Raw genomic sequence first — 16,027 nt, forward strand, 5'->3', positions numbered from 1 at the left:
GCCTCTGTGTCCCTCTCAGCCCTGGCTCTGCATGCATGCCCAGGGCCTCTGTGTCCCTCTCAGCCCTGGCTCTGCATGCATGCCCAGAGCCTCTGTGTCCCTCTCAGCCCACACCGGCAGCCATGCCTGTGCCACCTGTGCCATTGTTTGGAGAGAGAACACTGCTGCAAGCCAGAATTCACAGCAGGTTCTGGAGCAGAAAAGAGGATTTGGATGAAGGAAGGACACATTTGCAAGCACAGCTTGGAAGGGCTTTTCTGCATGGAATGCCCAGGGTTCCAGCTTCTCCCTGATTTTTCTCTTGTCTCCCTCTTTTCCCTCCTTGCCACTGCCACTGGTGATCATGCTACACCTGCTGTTGCCTGCTTCTGGTCAACACTGCTCCCCATCATTCCCCACTGAGGCTCCTCTGAGCCTTGGTCTTTGAGTTTGGCTCCAGCTTAATCCTTGGTCCTTTCCCTTTCTGGGGCTTCCACTGTTCCTACCTCCCTACCTCTGCTCCTCACAGATCCCTTCTTGTTTTCCTCAGTGCTGAGGTAGCTGGGCCTTGCCTGGCCTGCTTCCAATGAGAAAGGCAATTAAATATTCATGACTCCCACTGCCCAGAGCCCAGAGGGAGAGAAAGAGGGGATAGGCAAGAGAGAAGATGAAAGGGAAAAGATAGACGAAGGGTCTAGTAGACCAAGGGACCCAGGATTGGCTGGCTCCACCTTGCCTTGAAACCTCAATCCCTTGGGAGTCCTTTTGCCCTCTAGACCATGGGTGGTACCCAGGTGGCTAAAGGAGTAGAGGGTCCCTCTCCCTCTCTGGCACAGACTAGATGAATGACAGAAGGGTAGAGAAAGCAAGAATGCGGTCCTGGAGGCAGCAGACCATCTTTAATTCCTTCCACACCCTAGGCAAAACCCTTCTCTGAGATTGGTTTCTCTGCCCATAAAATGAGGGAGTAGATTCAATGTAGCTCCGATCTTTGCCTCAGGAAGGGTGTAGCATGTCTGGTGGTTATAAGCGAGCCAGACTGCCTGCCTGTAAGCCCGGCCTGCTCTTGCCAGCTCTGTGCCCTGGAGATTCCCCAAGTCCCTTCCTGTAGGGTGTGAGGAATTTAAATGAACGAGTAAGGTGGGGGCACTTAGAGCATCGCTGGCACAGCCAGAGCTCAACAGTGAGAGCTGTCTGCTCCTCTATGAAGCAGTTCTGGACTTGCTGCTTTCAGGTAGCACGTGGAGATGCCAGGCCAAGGGGCTGGGAAGAACCTCCCCACCCCTTCACCCAGCACTAAGAGGCTGCACATACCACAAGGGAGGCAGGTGCAGAGGAGACCCAGAAAGGACAGGTCATACCTGGGCAGTCCTCTGACTACAGTTGCCCCTCCCATCCGTAGCTGCTCCCCCTGGACCACCACCACTGCATCTCTGGAGCTGTCTTCTTTTCACCAAGCCTAGTCACAAGCTAAGGGACAGCACCCAAGCCCTCTCTCTATGCTCAAGCCCAGGACCAGCACAAAATAAACTAAAATAGCCAGGTAGGGCCTTGGGGAAAGAAAGCATTGGAGCAAAGGCCTGAAAGAAGTGAGGGAGAAAAACATGCAGAAGTCGGTGGAGGGAGCCTCCTAAGAAGAGAACAGAAGAAGAACAAAGATCCTGAGATGCTGGGCCCCTGTGGAAGTGGAAGCAGGGTGGCTGGAGGGAGAAGCAGAAGCTCAGGGAGGTGAACCTGGAAGACCACTGGGAAAAGCTTGGCTCTTGCTCTGCAGGAGACGGAAGTCACCTGAGGGTTGTGAGCAGCGGAGTAACAGAGCTGTCATGTTGAATTAGGCTCACTCTGGCTGCTGAGTTGAGAAAAATAGACTAAGTGGGGAGGGAGGAGGAAGGAGGCCAGCTAGGAGGCTCTTTGTAATCTAAGCAGGAGATGATGGTGATCTAGATGAAGGAGCTGCAAGATCTCCCTGGTCCTCCAGCTCTTCTCACCTCTACATATTCTCTCTCTCTCTCTCTCCCTCCCTCTCTCTCAGTTGCATGTGGGCACTTGTCCTGGGGCTTGAACTCAAGCCCTGGGCACTGTCCCTGAGTTTTCTTTTTCTCAAAGCCTACTTTCTCTACCACACCTCCACTTGCAGCTTTTTTTGGTGGTTAATTGGAGATAAGAGTCATGGACTTCGCCGCCCAGGCTGACTTCAAACCTCAATCCACAGATCTCAGCCACCTGATATCTTGGGTTGTTTTGAACTTAATTCAAACATCATGTCACTTTGCCATCACTATTTCAGTACATTTAGATCTAGCTTGAAAGTAGAGCTAAGGTTAGTTGTGGCTGGATGCATTTGTAGGATGGGAGGGAAAGAAGTAAAGGATGACCCAGAGGTTTGACCTGAGTAACACAAAACATGGAGCTGCCATTAACCAGCAGCTTGGGCTGAGGGAGCGGTCAAGAGCTCAGTCTGGTTTGGAAGTTGAAGATGCCACTAGATATCCTAGTGGAGGTGTCTTTCAAGGAGATGGACACATGAATTGCCAAAGGGTCTAGGTCTGAGAGAGAAGAGTAACTCAGCAGTATCTGACAGAGCCAGGGAAGAGAGGAGAAGCCTGATTGAGACAAGGCGATGGGTTTGTGTTGGTGGGCTGTTTGAGGTGTCTAGGGACCTTTGATACATGTTTCCTGATAGGTGCCCGAGTGTCTGGGCTTGGAATTCAAGGGAGGCAGCAGGCCTGGAGACAGACACATGATCACTAAGTCAGAGGTGACATCTGGGATGTCTACAGATAAGAGAACAGGGAAGAAAGGGTGGGTTTGAGGGATGGAATAGAGGTCCTGGAGATCCTGAGAAGGCCTTGGGCAGGGAGGTCTTTACCCATCCTGAGGCTGGTTAAAAAAAAAAAAAAAAGTCAAGGCCAGTATAGAATGTGGCTTCATTCCCAGATGGACACAGGAAAAGTGGAATTATAACCATGCACCATTGTGCATTTCTATGCACAACCCAAGGGGTTCATCTACTCTGTCCAGGTCTACGTGCAGGGCCTAGATTAGAGTCACGGACCCCAGGACTCTGAGGCCTGCGAGGCCTTCTTTCCTACCACTGCCACTGGCTTGCAGAAGTCCCTGTGTTCTTCAAATACAGGCCTTAAGTCATGCTATTACTGGAGTCAACCATGAACATGGCGCAGCAAGACATCCTCAGCAGGCTTCATTTCTGGATCCAGACTAAGCCAGTCTCAAATCTCAGACTATTTCTAGCCAATGGCTTCAGATGACTTCTGTGAGCCTCTGTTTGCTCAGCTGTAACGTGTGCCTCTGTGTGCGTCATTGCTCTTGTCACTTCCTCTCCCCAGGTGAATGTGTACCTGGACCCATAATAGATATTTTTCATCTCTTGTCCTCCACAGCACTACCACCTTCCATCCTGGAGGCGCCATCCCTGTCTCCCTACTTCTAGCACTCCTAGTTTTGTCCACTGCATCACTTGCAGACTCATACTCAGGCCTTACGACCCAACTGAACCTCTTCTGAGCTCTCTACACAGGGCTCATTTGTGCTGTGCCCACCTGAGGGCTCAGACCACTGCGCTGTGTCCATGACCCTCACTGGCCTCAAAGTGTCTAGCACTCACAAGTACTGACGGAGTGGGGTGGAGTGCAGGTGGCCACTTAAGGGGAGTTTCTGGGCTCACCTCCTCCCCTCATGAGTCTGGTCTTTTTTTCACAGACCTAGACTTGGCTGTGCCAGAGACCGCCAGACTGGACAGCAGTTTACACAAGGCCCGGGCCCAGCTGCTGGCCAAGGGCCGGAGACACCGGCCCTCCCGCTCCAGGCTTCGGGACAGTGCCAGCTCTGCTGAGGATGGTGAAGGCTCTGATGGCCCTGGAGGCAAGGTTGGGGCAACACACGCCTAACAACACACCCTGTTGTACCAGCCCTTCAGGGAAGCCTCTGCCCCTAGACAAATGTCAGTGATGCCACAACGATCAGCAGCAGTTCACTTCTGAGTTGACCATCCAGACTGGAGGCCTGGCACAAGTGGGAGAGCTCCAGTCAGGAGCCAAACGAGCCAATCAAAAAAGTGCAAGGCTAGCTGGGTACAGGTAGCTCACACCTGTAATCCCAGGAGGCTGAGATCTGAGAATCACAGTTCCAAGCCAGCCTAGGCTGGAAAGTCTGTGAGATTCTTATCTCCAATTAACCACCCAAAAGTCAGAATTGAGCTGTGGCTGCATTGGTAGAGTACACACACACACACACACACACACACACACACACACACACAAATACCCCATCTTATAGATGGGCTCAGTAATTACCGCATTGTTAGCAAGTGAAGGAGGCAGACCGGCCCTCTTTTGAGTCACCTGGTGTTCCTGAGCCAAAGCTCCTTGTGTAATTGGGATCCCGGGGGGTGGGGTTGGGGGGTGACTCCTGCACACTGGATGGGGTGAAGCAGCCCCTTGCCCTTGGGAAGGGAGGAGGAGCGTTCTCGGTAAGCGGCTGACCCTCTCCCAGGTGACCGATGGCTGTGGGAGTCCCCTGCACCGCCTGCGCTCGCCTTTGCACTCGGGCCCGGGGTCCCCCGCCGGGGGCTCCTTCTGCCTGGAGCCTCCCGGGCTGCGTCGCAGCCTAGACGAGGACGAGCCGCCGCCCTCGCCGCGCACCCGCTACCGACCCCTGCACAATGCCACCTCCCACGAGGGCCTGGCCGCCGCCTCCAGCTCGCCGCCGCGCTCCGCGCCCTCCTCGGACAGCTCGCCCAGCTTCGTGCGCCGCCACCCGCGCGCAGAGCCGCACAGCGAAGGTGAGAGCGACCACCCCTGCTGGTGAGATTCGGAACTGCAGTGGTCCCTGGTCAATACCAACGCGTGGCTGGGCCAGCGCGGAGGCTGAGTAGATGCTGGGAGATGGGGAGAAAGGAACACCAGGGATCCATCATTCATTTAAGGAGAGCTTACTATGTGCCAGACTCCGTTTGCTCCTTAGGACGTAAACAGGGAAAATAGAGTCAGTCCACCCTTGTTCTCTAGTGTATAGTTGGGGGGAGGGGACTAAATCACCTTTTAATTGCATGTATAGTAACAAGCTGTAATAAAAGTCATGCAGGAAATGTGCACAGGTGGCAGAAGAGCCTTTGTCAGAGTACCTTTAGTTGGGAGCATCCTGGAAGGCTTCTCTGAGGAAGTGACATTTACATCAAGATTGGAAAGCTGATTCCAAGTTGGATAAAAGTAACAGTGAATAGCAGTGTTCTAAGTGCCTCACAGTTTGCAAAAGGCATTTCATTAGGTACTATGGAATGGCAAGATTATGCCTATAGTTGAAATGCAGAAGCTCGGGCAGGTAAGGTGAACATATCCTAGCTCTCACACCTAGTGAGCGCCACCAGAGCTAGCTTGCAGGATTCTATATCAAGAGAATTTCTATCAGTTGCATTGACGGCACCTAGCCTGTCTCCTTCCCTCTCTCCTGAAAGATGATAGCCGAGATGCTAGCCCTCCTGAGCCGGCCAGCCCCACCATTGGCCTGGATAAGAAGACTCGCCGGAAGTTCCTGGACCTGGGGTGAGTGAGGGAGGGGTCAGCACATGGTGCTGTTGGGATGTGGGAAACACAGTGGGCTCCTACTCCTCCTGCTCGCTCCACAGGGTCACTCTCCGCCGGGCATCCACTGGCAAGAGCCGGAAGGAGAAGGGCAGCAACCGCCTGTCCATGGGTAGCAGGTGAGAGGTACCCATGACTCCCATCTCCAACTCCTGATTTCCCCTGGCACCCACATCTATGATCTCTCCACAGGGAGTCGGTAGAGGGGTCTGGCAGGTCCGGAGGCTCCCCATTCCTGCCCTTTTCCTGGTTCACAGACAGCGGCAAGGGTTCAGCATCTTCAGGCAGCACCACCTCCCCAACCTGCTCTCCCAAACATGAGGGCTTTAGCCCTAAGAAGTCAGCTTCCCAGGTAAGCGCAGGACTTGGCTTGCCTCAAACTGTCCCACAAGAGTCAGGGGGCATCCTAGTTCAAGCTGGGGAATCCAGGCCTTCCTGGATTCCACTTGTCCATCCACAGAGTCAGTGGTGACCTATTATTCCATCCGTCCTGACTCCATTCATTCCACTGCTCCTGCATTTGCATTGGATTCTGGGAGATTCATTCATCACTTCCTTCGTTCACACTCATCTATCAACCACTACTGCCCTACTACTCTATCTGAGGCTGCCCTTCCTGCCAACTGTTCTTCCTGGCTCAGTTCTGTCACACATGTGAGGAGCGAGGCTACCTGCTTAGTGGCATGATGTTTCTGGGAGTCCAGTAGGGGTACCCATTAGCTAAGACACAAGAGGCTGAGGGTGGCACATTCTGAGCACATCTGATCCAGCTTGAGGGAACACTGATGGGCTGCTTATAGGAAGCACCACATAGCTGGAGACCTCCATTCCTGCTGTTCTGTGTGGCTCAGGTGACTGCCTCCCTCCCAGAAGCCTCGGGTCTTGATGCTTTGCACAAGCCACGACAGCCCATGTCTTCACCTGCCCAGCTCCTGGCTCCCAAACGTGGGTTTGGGGGTGTGTATCTCCCTTGTTTGGGGGGTGAATTCACTCCTCATTGTGCACATCCTTTTCTGTCTAGGAATCCACCCTGAGCGATGACTCCACGCCCCCCAGCAGCAGCCCTAAGATCCCCAGCGGTCCTCGACAGGAGGCTAAGTGTTCCTACCCCTACCACACACTGTCCCAGTCCTCAGACGAGGTGAGCAAGGCTAGCCACCTGCCCCTGGGACCCCGACTCAGGCTTTCCTGGGTGTGTCGGCCAGAGGCTAAGCCCCTTACTCACTGGTTGCTGGTCTCTGCCCCAGTTCCTGGATGAGCCCCTCTCCTCTGTCCAGCACTGGAACAGCCAGCAGGTGGGCCAGTGGCTGCACAGCCTTAACCTAGAGCAGTATGCTGCTGAGTTTGCTGCCCGCCAGGTTGATGGGCCACAGCTGCTGCAGCTGGATGGAAGCAAGCTGAAGGTAGGTCAGTGTGCAAGGGTCAGCCAGAGATCTGGGCAACCTTCAACCTCTCATGCTCACCTTTGACCCTCAGCTCACAATCCCAGGCTGACCTTCAAACTTCCTGTCCAGCCACTGCACAGACTTCTGGGCCAGGCCCTTGTCTAATCTTTGCACTCAAGCAGGGAACCCCAGTCTGACATGAGACACAAGCCCAGCACTTTAGTTTGATCTTCTAGCTTTAGCTCAAGTATTCAAGCTGACCTTGTTCGTTAGGCTGTCACTCAACCTTGGGTGCTGGTGACACAGGAAACTCTCCCCACCGGCTCTGTTCAACCCTCAGTCTCAGCCTGGTGACAGTGGTGTCTTAGGGGGAGAGAAGTTGCTACCGACACCGATGGAGGCATTTCTGGTCTGTAAACAGTCCCCCAGGAACTCTCTGGACATGAGGAGGGTCCTCAACCACTGATGAGCCATTTGACCTTGAACAAGGGTCATGCCAACACTAAATTCTAGAGTGGGGGTATGGGAGTCAAGGACAGAGTAAATGTCCTGGTATCTAGGCCCCAGGTCTGCCAATGGCTTGAAATCTGGATTCTTGCTCAAGGGTTCCAATCACTGGGCAAGTCAAGGTGGGAAGTGGAGGCCACCCTTCAGGGAGGGGTCCCAGGGAACACACATGGGGCAGCAAGAGCCTGGGGCTTGGGGTGGCCCTCTCTGATGGTTCCAGGATTCTCTCCATCACACTGGATCTCTCCTCAGAGCCTGGGGCTCAGCAACTCGCATGACCGGGCACTAGTGAAGCGGAAGCTGAAGGAGCTGGCGGCCGCAGCTGAGAAGGAACGCAAGGCCCAGGAGAAGGCTGCGCGGCAGCGCGAGAAGCTGCGGCGCCGCGAGCAAGAGGCCAAGAAGAGCTAGGGGTGGCAGGGCGGCATTGGCACCTGGGTGTGGGCAGCCGCCAGTGACCACAGGCCTCACCAGGGAGGCGGGGCCTGGACACCAGGCCTGGGGTGGCCTGGCTTCTTGCTCTTGGGGGAGGGGGAGGCTACACCCTCTCACCCTGTGTGGACCTAGAAGCCCTGGGGTGGGAGACCCCAGGGAGAGGGCCCAATAATATACTTGATTTTGAGGACTTGTTTGGCACAGTTCCAGGGGGAGGCAGATGAAGGAAAAGGGCAGAGCCCAGGGCTGAAACAAGTCCAGGAACCCTGAGGATTCTGGATTAGGCTGACATCCTTGGGCCAGGGTGGCGCAGGGCAGCAAGCAAGCCGGCTGCATGCCTGCCTTCCTCCCAGAGGCCCTGTGGCAGGCCAGGGTCTTCAGGCTGGGCATCTTAGCAGGGGTAGGAGGACAGAGCTGTGTCCTCCAGCTCTGAGATGACTGGGCGGGGCGGGGGGAAGCTATTCTGCTAACAGAGAGGTTGGCGGGCACTACAGCAAGTTGCACTCAGGGTAGATTCCCAGCCAACCCCCTAACAGGAGGATAGAGTGTGGTGTGGGACAGGTCCAGCCTCTGCAAGGGCTGTGGGAATAGAAGGGAGGGGAGGGGAAACCTCTTCTCCTTTCCTGCCCTGTGGGTCTCAATGGGTTGGGATGGTAGCCACCCACTGCCCCTCCTACAGTGGGTCTTTGACCCATTCTCTGATCCAGGACCCAGCCAGAGGGCACCTGGGTTCATTGGGGACAGAGAACTCCTCCCCCACCCCCAATGTCCCAACAGTGAACTAGTGACTCCAGCCAGATAGAAGCTGCCTGGAAGCTGCTGGATCAGAAGAGTCCATCATCAGGGGCCTCTGTGGGCTCCAGAATGGGCAAACCACAGGGGCTCTGGTTTGCTGGACTGCAAGGAGAGCCAGGTCAGCCTTAGGTGGGGGTAGAATCTACCAGCAGCTTTGGATACTGTCTTTTTTAGGAAATGTCCAGAGACAAAATCCAGGTATCCATGCTGGCCAGTGGCTGGTCCAGCTTCTGGGGAACTGGCCAGAGTCAGCAATAGGCTCTGTGGTCAGAATGGCTCCACTTTCGCAGTGGCCTGGTAGGGTGGGCAGGACAGTGCATGCCGACTCTTGACTCCTACCCAGCTCTGCGTCTTAGGGCCAGAGTCCTGTCCCTAGGACCAGCACTTTCTGCCCTCTGCCATCTGTGCTGTGAGAAAGGCTTCTGAGGGAAACTGAGGCATAGGGGCACTGGCACAATCTAAGCCTGGCTGAGGGGCTGGAGGCACCTGGGTTCTGGAAGCCATCAGGAGCTAAGTGGGTGCCCCCCTGCATGTGATAGGGGGAGGTGGTCCTTGGTTTCTTCCAATAAACACTTATGACTTGCCAGTGACTCTTCTGTCTGCGCGGATTGAGGGGTGGGTCAGGAACCTGAAGTGTACTGAAGCTCAGGCCTGTCACTGGGTCCTGGGCTTCCAGGTGTTCTGATGGTGTAGTCACATGGACAGATATCGAGCTGGACCAGTATCCCGAGTTCAGTATGTTGCTCATGGGTACTCTGGTCTGCATGGATGTGTGTGTGTGTGTGTCCCCTCCCCCAGCAATGCAGCCAGGCCTCAGTTCTCATTCCATCTCCTCTTTACTGTGGATGTCACTGTCACCATCATGGCCACTGGGAGGAGCACATGGCTTTAACCCCCTGTGTGCTGAGGGGAAAGGTGGGCAATCATGGTTTTAAAAAAAATGGCTATGTACAGAGAGTCCTAGAAAGCCACCCAAGCGCATGTGAGGCACAGTGGGGCTGGGGTCTAGAGCTCAGGCAGGACTGGGGGGTGTGTCCAGTGGGCAGATAAGGGTGTGCCTGAAAAGGACATGCTGGGGAAGGGCTTGAGAGGCTTCACAAACATCGCCAAGGTCATTTGAAGGTCCACGGCTGGAGCAGGCAATCTCTGGTTCTTCCCTGGTTCTTCCCTTTGGGGTGGGCTTTGAGTAGAAAACACTTCCCAACCCTTACCCCTGCCCCAACCCTAATGTCCAGGGTGGAGGGAAAGGCTGTAGAACCAGGTCCCAAACCAGGAGTCATGGATGCATCCCTGCCCCACCAAGTCCAAAGGCTTCTGAACCTTCCCAATACTGACGAAGGACCAGGGCCAGTGTGCCGTAAGGGATGGGGGCACAAGACAAGAGGGACAGCCACTTGGGGGGCCAGGACTGTGCAGGCAGTGAGGAGGACCAGGACTCCTGGCAGAAAAGTAATAGCACTGGTCTGAGAGGACTGTGGTGGGGAAGTGTCTGGGGCGCCCCCAGGGTGAAGCCATCTGCAGCCCACAGGCACTGCCACAGAAACAGGGTCCCAGGGAGACTGCCTAGGGGTCTCCTTGAAGACAGATTGGCACTTAGGGACCACCACAGACTGGTCACCTCAATGACTTCCACAGAGAGCTGGTGATCACGGAAAACCACCCCTGATCCATACAGCCCTGGGGGCTGGGCCGGATCACCCTGGTGGCTAGACCCAGAGAGAGCGGTTGTCCTCTTAGCTCTTAGCTGACCCGGTATGTGGATGTGTTCTTGGGCTCTGTGCTGGGCACACACCAGTCGCCAGCTTCCTGGATGGTCTGGTAGTGACGCCAGGCAGACTTGTTGTATACAGGTAGACGTTCCACCGAGTCTGTGGACAGGGCCTGAAGAGTGCCATGGTCAGCCCTCCCATTTCCCATGCCTTTCCCATTCCTCAGCAGACCAGCCTTTCCCAGATGAGCTGGGCTGGGCTGGTGTCCACCCTCACATCCCACCCCAAGTCAGAGTCAGCTCACCCACTTAACGCTGGTTCAGTCACTAACCCAGGCCTGGAGACCTAAGAAAGGATCTGACTCCTGTCCTGCTTCTGCCCATCCAGAAAGCTGCTGTCTCAAATGGGGAAGAAGGGAGGAAGGGAGGGAAGGGGAAGAGGCTGGGCTGTGACATCATCAGGGTCACCATGGCCTTATTCTTTCAGCTGAATGACAAGACCTCTCTGTGCCCTTTCCATCCAGGCCTAACAGGTCGAGTCCCCAAAAGAAGGGTCTTAATCACAGATCATGGACCCCTGCAATTCCCTATCACAGTGTATATGTCTGGGCTGAGGTTTCACTGGTCAGGGAGCTATAGCTTTGCTCTAATGTTGGAATCAGGAGAGGACGGAGGGATGGCCAGGAACCTACCAGCAGCAAATCCCACCTCCAGTGGGCTCTGTGAGCAGGGGCCCTCACCTTAAGATAGATGACAGCGTCAGTCCCAAAGCCCTCCATGGAGAAGAGCTGTAGGTCTCCCTGGAAGTACTTGGCATAGAGGCGGGAAATGGGGAGCCCATATCCAAAACCAGCCTATAGGGGGAAGGAAGGTAGGGTGACAAAGGGAAGGAACTGAAAACGGATCCAGGGAGCAAAGGGTGCTGAGCAGGGCATGCCCAGGGCTGGGGAGCTAGCGTGGAAAAAGGACCCCTCTGAAGGAAGACAGGCAGTGCAGGTAACATGGAGGCAGGGAGAGCTCTGCCCTGGTGGACCTGAGGCCTGGCCCTGCCTCCCGGCTGGGGGCAGGGCAAGCAGACAAGGAGGTGCTGGCACTTGAAACAAAAAGAAGAGGGAGAGACTCAGGGAAGGTGACAGCAAGGCAAACAGACAGATGGTTGGCAGGGAGGGGGTCATGCACCTGCAGGGGAGAAATAAGAACAGGAGGCCCAGGTCAGGAGAGGGGACTGTTACCACACAGCTGTGCAAGGAGCAGCGTGCTTGGCGATAGGGAAGCCAAGCGGGAGCGTGTGTGTGGGGACTAGAGGAAGCTGCCTCACCAGCGGGGTGCCCCCAGTGCCAGGCTGGGGGGTGGGTGCTGTGGAGTACATGTAACTGAAGAGCCGCTCAATCTTCCTCAAGGGGACACCCCCACCTCGGTCACTCATCTGGGGGAAAGGGGACACGTCAGGGGCCCTCAAAGCTTAGTTTGCCATCCTCTCCCCCAACTCTGACACCCCCCGATCTTCCCATGGTATTCCCCACTGGCAAGGCCAAGGGCCACATACTTTGATGGATAGATCTTCCTCACCCAAGGCCACCATAATCTTGATAGGAGGGAGAGTGAGGCTGGACTCGTGGCTTTCTACCGTGGCCCGCATGGCATTCTGGGGAAGAGAATGAGGCACAAGCTGACTGACAGACAAGCCCTAATGATGCCCCCACAAAGGGCCACCCTGCTCTCCTTACCTTAAAGAGTTCGAAGAGCATATGGTAGAGGTGGGAGGGGACGTAGACCATGTGAATGGGCTGGGTGGTATTGGCAGCTGTGAGAGTCAAGGCCAAGATGAGAAACTGTTCACAAGTCACCTCTATAACCTTATCCAGATGGGGACCCTTGTAGACCTTCCCCCTTCTTCTATTAGGAATGGACAGTTCTTCCTAATGCTATACCTGAGCACATGGATGCCCAGCCAGAAGCTAACCCCCCAGATTCCTCTGCACTGGGGCAGCTAGTGACCCATGGAAGCCATGTGTTCAGTCCTGGTACAGCCTCCTTCCTTGCGCCAGCTGGAACCAAGGACTAGCGGTGGGGCACCAGCTCTGCGGTTAGCCACCCAAAACCCACCAAAGCCACTAACAATTGGGCTTAGGGGATGCAGCCAAATTGATATCCCACTGATATAATCTCCTCCTGGTCGCTGTCTTCTTACTACTCCATTTTATTTTCTTCCTGTCACCATGTGTATTTATTTGTTCATTAGTTAAATACTCCATCCCCCAAACAGCTCAGAACCCAGAATGTAAGCTCAGTGAGAACAACGACCTTGCCAGTCTTGTTTACATACAGTCTTGTTTCCAAATACTCCATAGCTACAGAATGAGTAATAATACAGTAGTCTCTCCCTCTCCAGATAGAAGTCCATGACCTGACTCCCATCTTACCTGTTTTCTCATGTCCCCAACCTTCCCTGAGATACACACACACACACACACACACACGCACGCACGCGCGCGCGCGCACGCATGTGTCACTTGCTCACCATTGACTTCTTGGATCTCCAGGTCAGGTGAGGCCATGTAGTACTTGTCACACAGGAGCTTGGCCATGTCATAAGCATCTGACAAAAGATGGGACCACTCAGCTGACTAAGCAGGCAGGCCTGTTGGCACTGATACTGGTTCTCACCAGGAGGTAAGAATGCCCAGGGGGACACTGCCCCATCCACTGAGCTTTTGGCTCACCTTTCACCACTTCGGACACGTTGCAATTGGGGTCGATGCTGCCAATGTGTTTGGGGTGGGCAGGGTTGGTGCTGCCATCGAAGATGAGGGCTGTGGACAGAAGGCAAGGCTGCTAGCCAGGTCACATTCTCTTCCCAAGACACCTCTTCACCTCCATCTATAGGCTCAGATCCTAAAATGTCTTCCATCTTGCCCTCTGCCCCTGGTTCAGGCCATCTGGGGCTTTTGTAGCCTGACGTATTCTTTTTTTTTTTTTGTCGGTCATGGGGCTTGAACTCTGGGCTTGGGCGCTGTCCCTGCGCTCTTTAGCTCAAGGCGAGCACTCTACCGCTTGAGCCACAGCACCACTTCCGGTTTTCTGGTGGTTTTATTGGAGATAAGAGTCTCATGGAGTTTCCTGCCAGGCTGGCTCTGAACTGCAATCCTCAGATCTCAGCCTCCTGAGTAGCTAGGATTACAGGCGTGAGCCATAGGCACCCGGCTTGAAGCATTCTTTCCAGAGAGTTCTCCTCACATCATACCTTATAAGCTACAAGGCGGGAATGGGGCCTGAAGACCTGAACTCAGGGCTGCATGCATTTGCTCAAGGCTGGTGCTTTACCACTTGAGCCACTCCATTTTCAGCTTCTTTCTGGTTAATAATGGGATATAAGAGTCTCATAAACTGGGTGCTAGTGACTCACTCCTGTAATCTTAGCTACTCAGGAGGCTGAGACCTGAGGATCATGGTTCAAAGCTAGCCCAGGCAGGAAAAGTTCATTAGACTCTTAATTTAAAAAAAAAAAAAAAAAAAAAAAAAAAAAAAAACAAAAAAACGAAAACAAAAATGGGAACCAAAAGGGGAAAAGGCCAACCCTGAACAAAAAAAACCCAAAGAAAACCCCCAAGCCCCAAAGTCAAACCCCAAGAAAGGCCAAAAAAAAAAGTCACAGGAACTTTTCTTTGAACATGATCCTCAGATCTCAGCCTCTCGAGTAGCTTGGACTGTAAGTGTGAGCCATCAGTGCTGAAATATACTTAGCTTCAGTAAAACATTGTAAGACAATTTTCACCACCTTGCTTTTGAAAGGATTCAAACATAAGGAACTCATTTCATTTATAACAGCTATGATCTGTCAACATTCACAGTAAATCCTCCTGGAAAAAAGGATTTCTAAATAACAGTTCTTAAATATAATGAGAGCTTAAAAAAACTAAAACAAATTAAAGATGTGACATAGGTTACATTTTGCAAACATTTAAAGCAATACAACTCAATAGTACACCTTTCTTTTTGGAGCCAGTAACTTTCTCAGTCCTTCAATGTGCCTTAGGCCCCTGGACACGGTGGCTGATGTGTCCCGCTGTCCTGCCCCAGACAGAGGGGGGAGTTGCCCCTTCCCAGCTCCCATACCCATGGCTCGAGTCCTCTCCCATATCCCACAAGCTCACTGTGCTGGTTGATGAGCATGCGGATGGAGATGCGGCTGAGGTAGAAGCGGTCCAGGAAGTACTGAATGTTCTGGTTGGAGACGGGGTCATCGCCATAGGTGTCTTTGTACTCCAGCACACCTTGTGCCATTGTAGGTACCACGTCGTTGTGTCGGTTCCGGATTGTGACCAGGGCTTCAGTGAACCTACAGGAAGGGCAGACAGTCGCTCCCCCTGCCTTAGGGAAACCAACTCTCCTCTTTTTTTGTTTTTGGTTGGTCATGGCACTTGAACTCTGGGCCTGGGCCTGGGAGCTGTCCCTGAGCTCTTTAGCTCAAGACTAGTATTCTACCTCAGTGCCACTTCTGGTATTTTGGTGGTTAATTAGAGATAAGAGTTTTACGGACTTTTTCTGCCTGGGCTGGCTTTGAACCTCGATCCTCAGATCTCAGCCTCCTGAGTAGTTAGGATTATAGGCGTGAGCCAAGGGTACCCACCCAGCTCTCTCCTCCACTTCTGACCTCTTCTCCCTCCCCAGGGCTACAGACATGCAATGTCCCCCCAACTCCCAGTTGGAGTTCTGGTCCTCTGAAGGGGTGGGGACTCCCCAGGGTAAGGCCTGGCTTCCTGTCCACCCAAATACCAAGTCTCTCATCACTCAGGACCCCTTGAAGCAGTCTAGTTCCATGCTCTGACTGGGAACCCCAGAAGGTAGGATTTGTTTTTTTTGTGTGCCAGTTCTAGGACTTGAACTCAGGACCTGAGCACTATCTCTGAGCTTTTGTGCTTAAGGCTAGCACTCTACCACTTGAGCCACAGCTCTATTTCCAGCTTTTGGATGGTTAATTAGAATCTCACGGACTTTCCTGCCCAGGCTGGATTTGAACCATGATCCTCATAGCTCAGCCTCCAGAGGAGCTAGGATTACAGGTATGAGCTACCAGGAATGCCTGTAATCCTTCCACTCAGTTGGTATTCTGACCATGGGTCTGTGACCCCAGATGCCCCTGCCTTCCAGCCACCCATGGGGAAATTCACTCACTGGTTCAGGGTGCGGTGGTCCTCAGGATCCTTGTCCAGGAACTCCATGATGTCTAACAGACTCTGGACGTACCTGTGTGCAAGGGACAGGAGGGACCATAGCCTCAGTTTGGGCTGGACCTTCCTGGTCTCCTTTTCCTGTGGGACTATAGTACTGGATCTGCTGACAAGCTGTGGCTCACAGTCCATCTGCACGTTTCCCTGACAACCCAGCGAGCTAGGCACAAAAACCTCTAATTCTCTGGCCTCCTTGGAAAGCCTCCACTTTGGAATCTTAGAATAGTAGTTTTAGCAGGGGCCTAGAGATATGCTCATCCATGAGGTCTTTTAGATCAGGAAACTGAGGCCCAAAGTGGACAGAGAAAAATGGACCAAGGGCTTTCAGTAAGGAAGGATGCAGATGTCTCCGAGCGCCTTCCCAGACAGATCCTAACACTTCTCCCACAG

The 16,027-nt window shown here is 53.7% G+C and overlaps 2 protein-coding genes across 2 annotated transcripts in view; one reads left to right on the forward strand and one right to left on the reverse strand.

Moving 5' to 3' along the window:
• The window catches only part of LOC106001773 (neurabin-2-like), a 49,794-nt gene extending 41,915 nt beyond the window's left edge, over positions 1-7,879 (forward strand). The window contains exons 11-18 of the mRNA XM_013036759.1: positions 3,681-3,866; positions 4,492-4,780; positions 5,453-5,540; positions 5,624-5,698; positions 5,772-5,931; positions 6,601-6,720; positions 6,827-6,982; positions 7,724-7,879. Of these exons, the coding sequence (XP_012892213.1) occupies positions 3,681-3,866; positions 4,492-4,780; positions 5,453-5,540; positions 5,624-5,698; positions 5,772-5,931; positions 6,601-6,720; positions 6,827-6,982; positions 7,724-7,879 (1,230 nt within the window). The remainder of the gene's footprint in view (positions 1-3,680; positions 3,867-4,491; positions 4,781-5,452; positions 5,541-5,623; positions 5,699-5,771; positions 5,932-6,600; positions 6,721-6,826; positions 6,983-7,723) is intronic.
• Positions 7,880-9,515: 1,636 nt separating this feature from the next.
• Positions 9,516-15,769, reverse strand: Pdk2 (pyruvate dehydrogenase kinase, isozyme 2). Its single transcript, XM_013036766.1, has 9 exons — positions 15,582-15,769; positions 14,561-14,745; positions 13,130-13,219; positions 12,928-13,005; positions 12,134-12,210; positions 11,953-12,051; positions 11,725-11,832; positions 11,147-11,260; positions 9,516-10,579 (listed from the first exon to the last, which is right to left on the reverse strand). The coding sequence occupies exons 1-9, from the start codon at positions 15,767-15,769 to the stop codon at positions 10,439-10,441; spliced, it is 1,080 nt and encodes a 359-aa protein (XP_012892220.1). The 3' UTR covers positions 9,516-10,438.
• Positions 15,770-16,027: the final 258 nt, after the last annotated feature.

This window comes from Dipodomys ordii, unplaced genomic scaffold (genome assembly GCF_000151885.1).
Source record: "Dipodomys ordii isolate 6190 unplaced genomic scaffold, Dord_2.0 Scaffold7, whole genome shotgun sequence".
In the NCBI taxonomy this organism is placed as follows: Eukaryota; Metazoa; Chordata; class Mammalia; order Rodentia; family Heteromyidae; genus Dipodomys; species Dipodomys ordii.

What these genes read in the sequence shown, in the direction of transcription:
- Pdk2 (XM_013036766.1), bottom strand. Translation starts at nt 15,769, where the DNA reads ATGGACTGTGAGCCACAGCTTGTCAGCAGATCCAGTACTATAGTCCCA. An exon ending in AGGAAGATCTATCCATCAAA is followed by an intron (nt 11,833 to 11,952) that starts GTATGTGGCCCT and finishes CCTTTCCCCCAG; the next exon opens with ATGAGTGACCGAGGTGGGGG. An exon ending in ACGCTGTCATCTATCTTAAG is followed by an intron (nt 10,580 to 11,146) that starts GTGAGGGCCCCT and finishes GGCACTCTTCAG; the next exon opens with GCCCTGTCCACAGACTCGGT.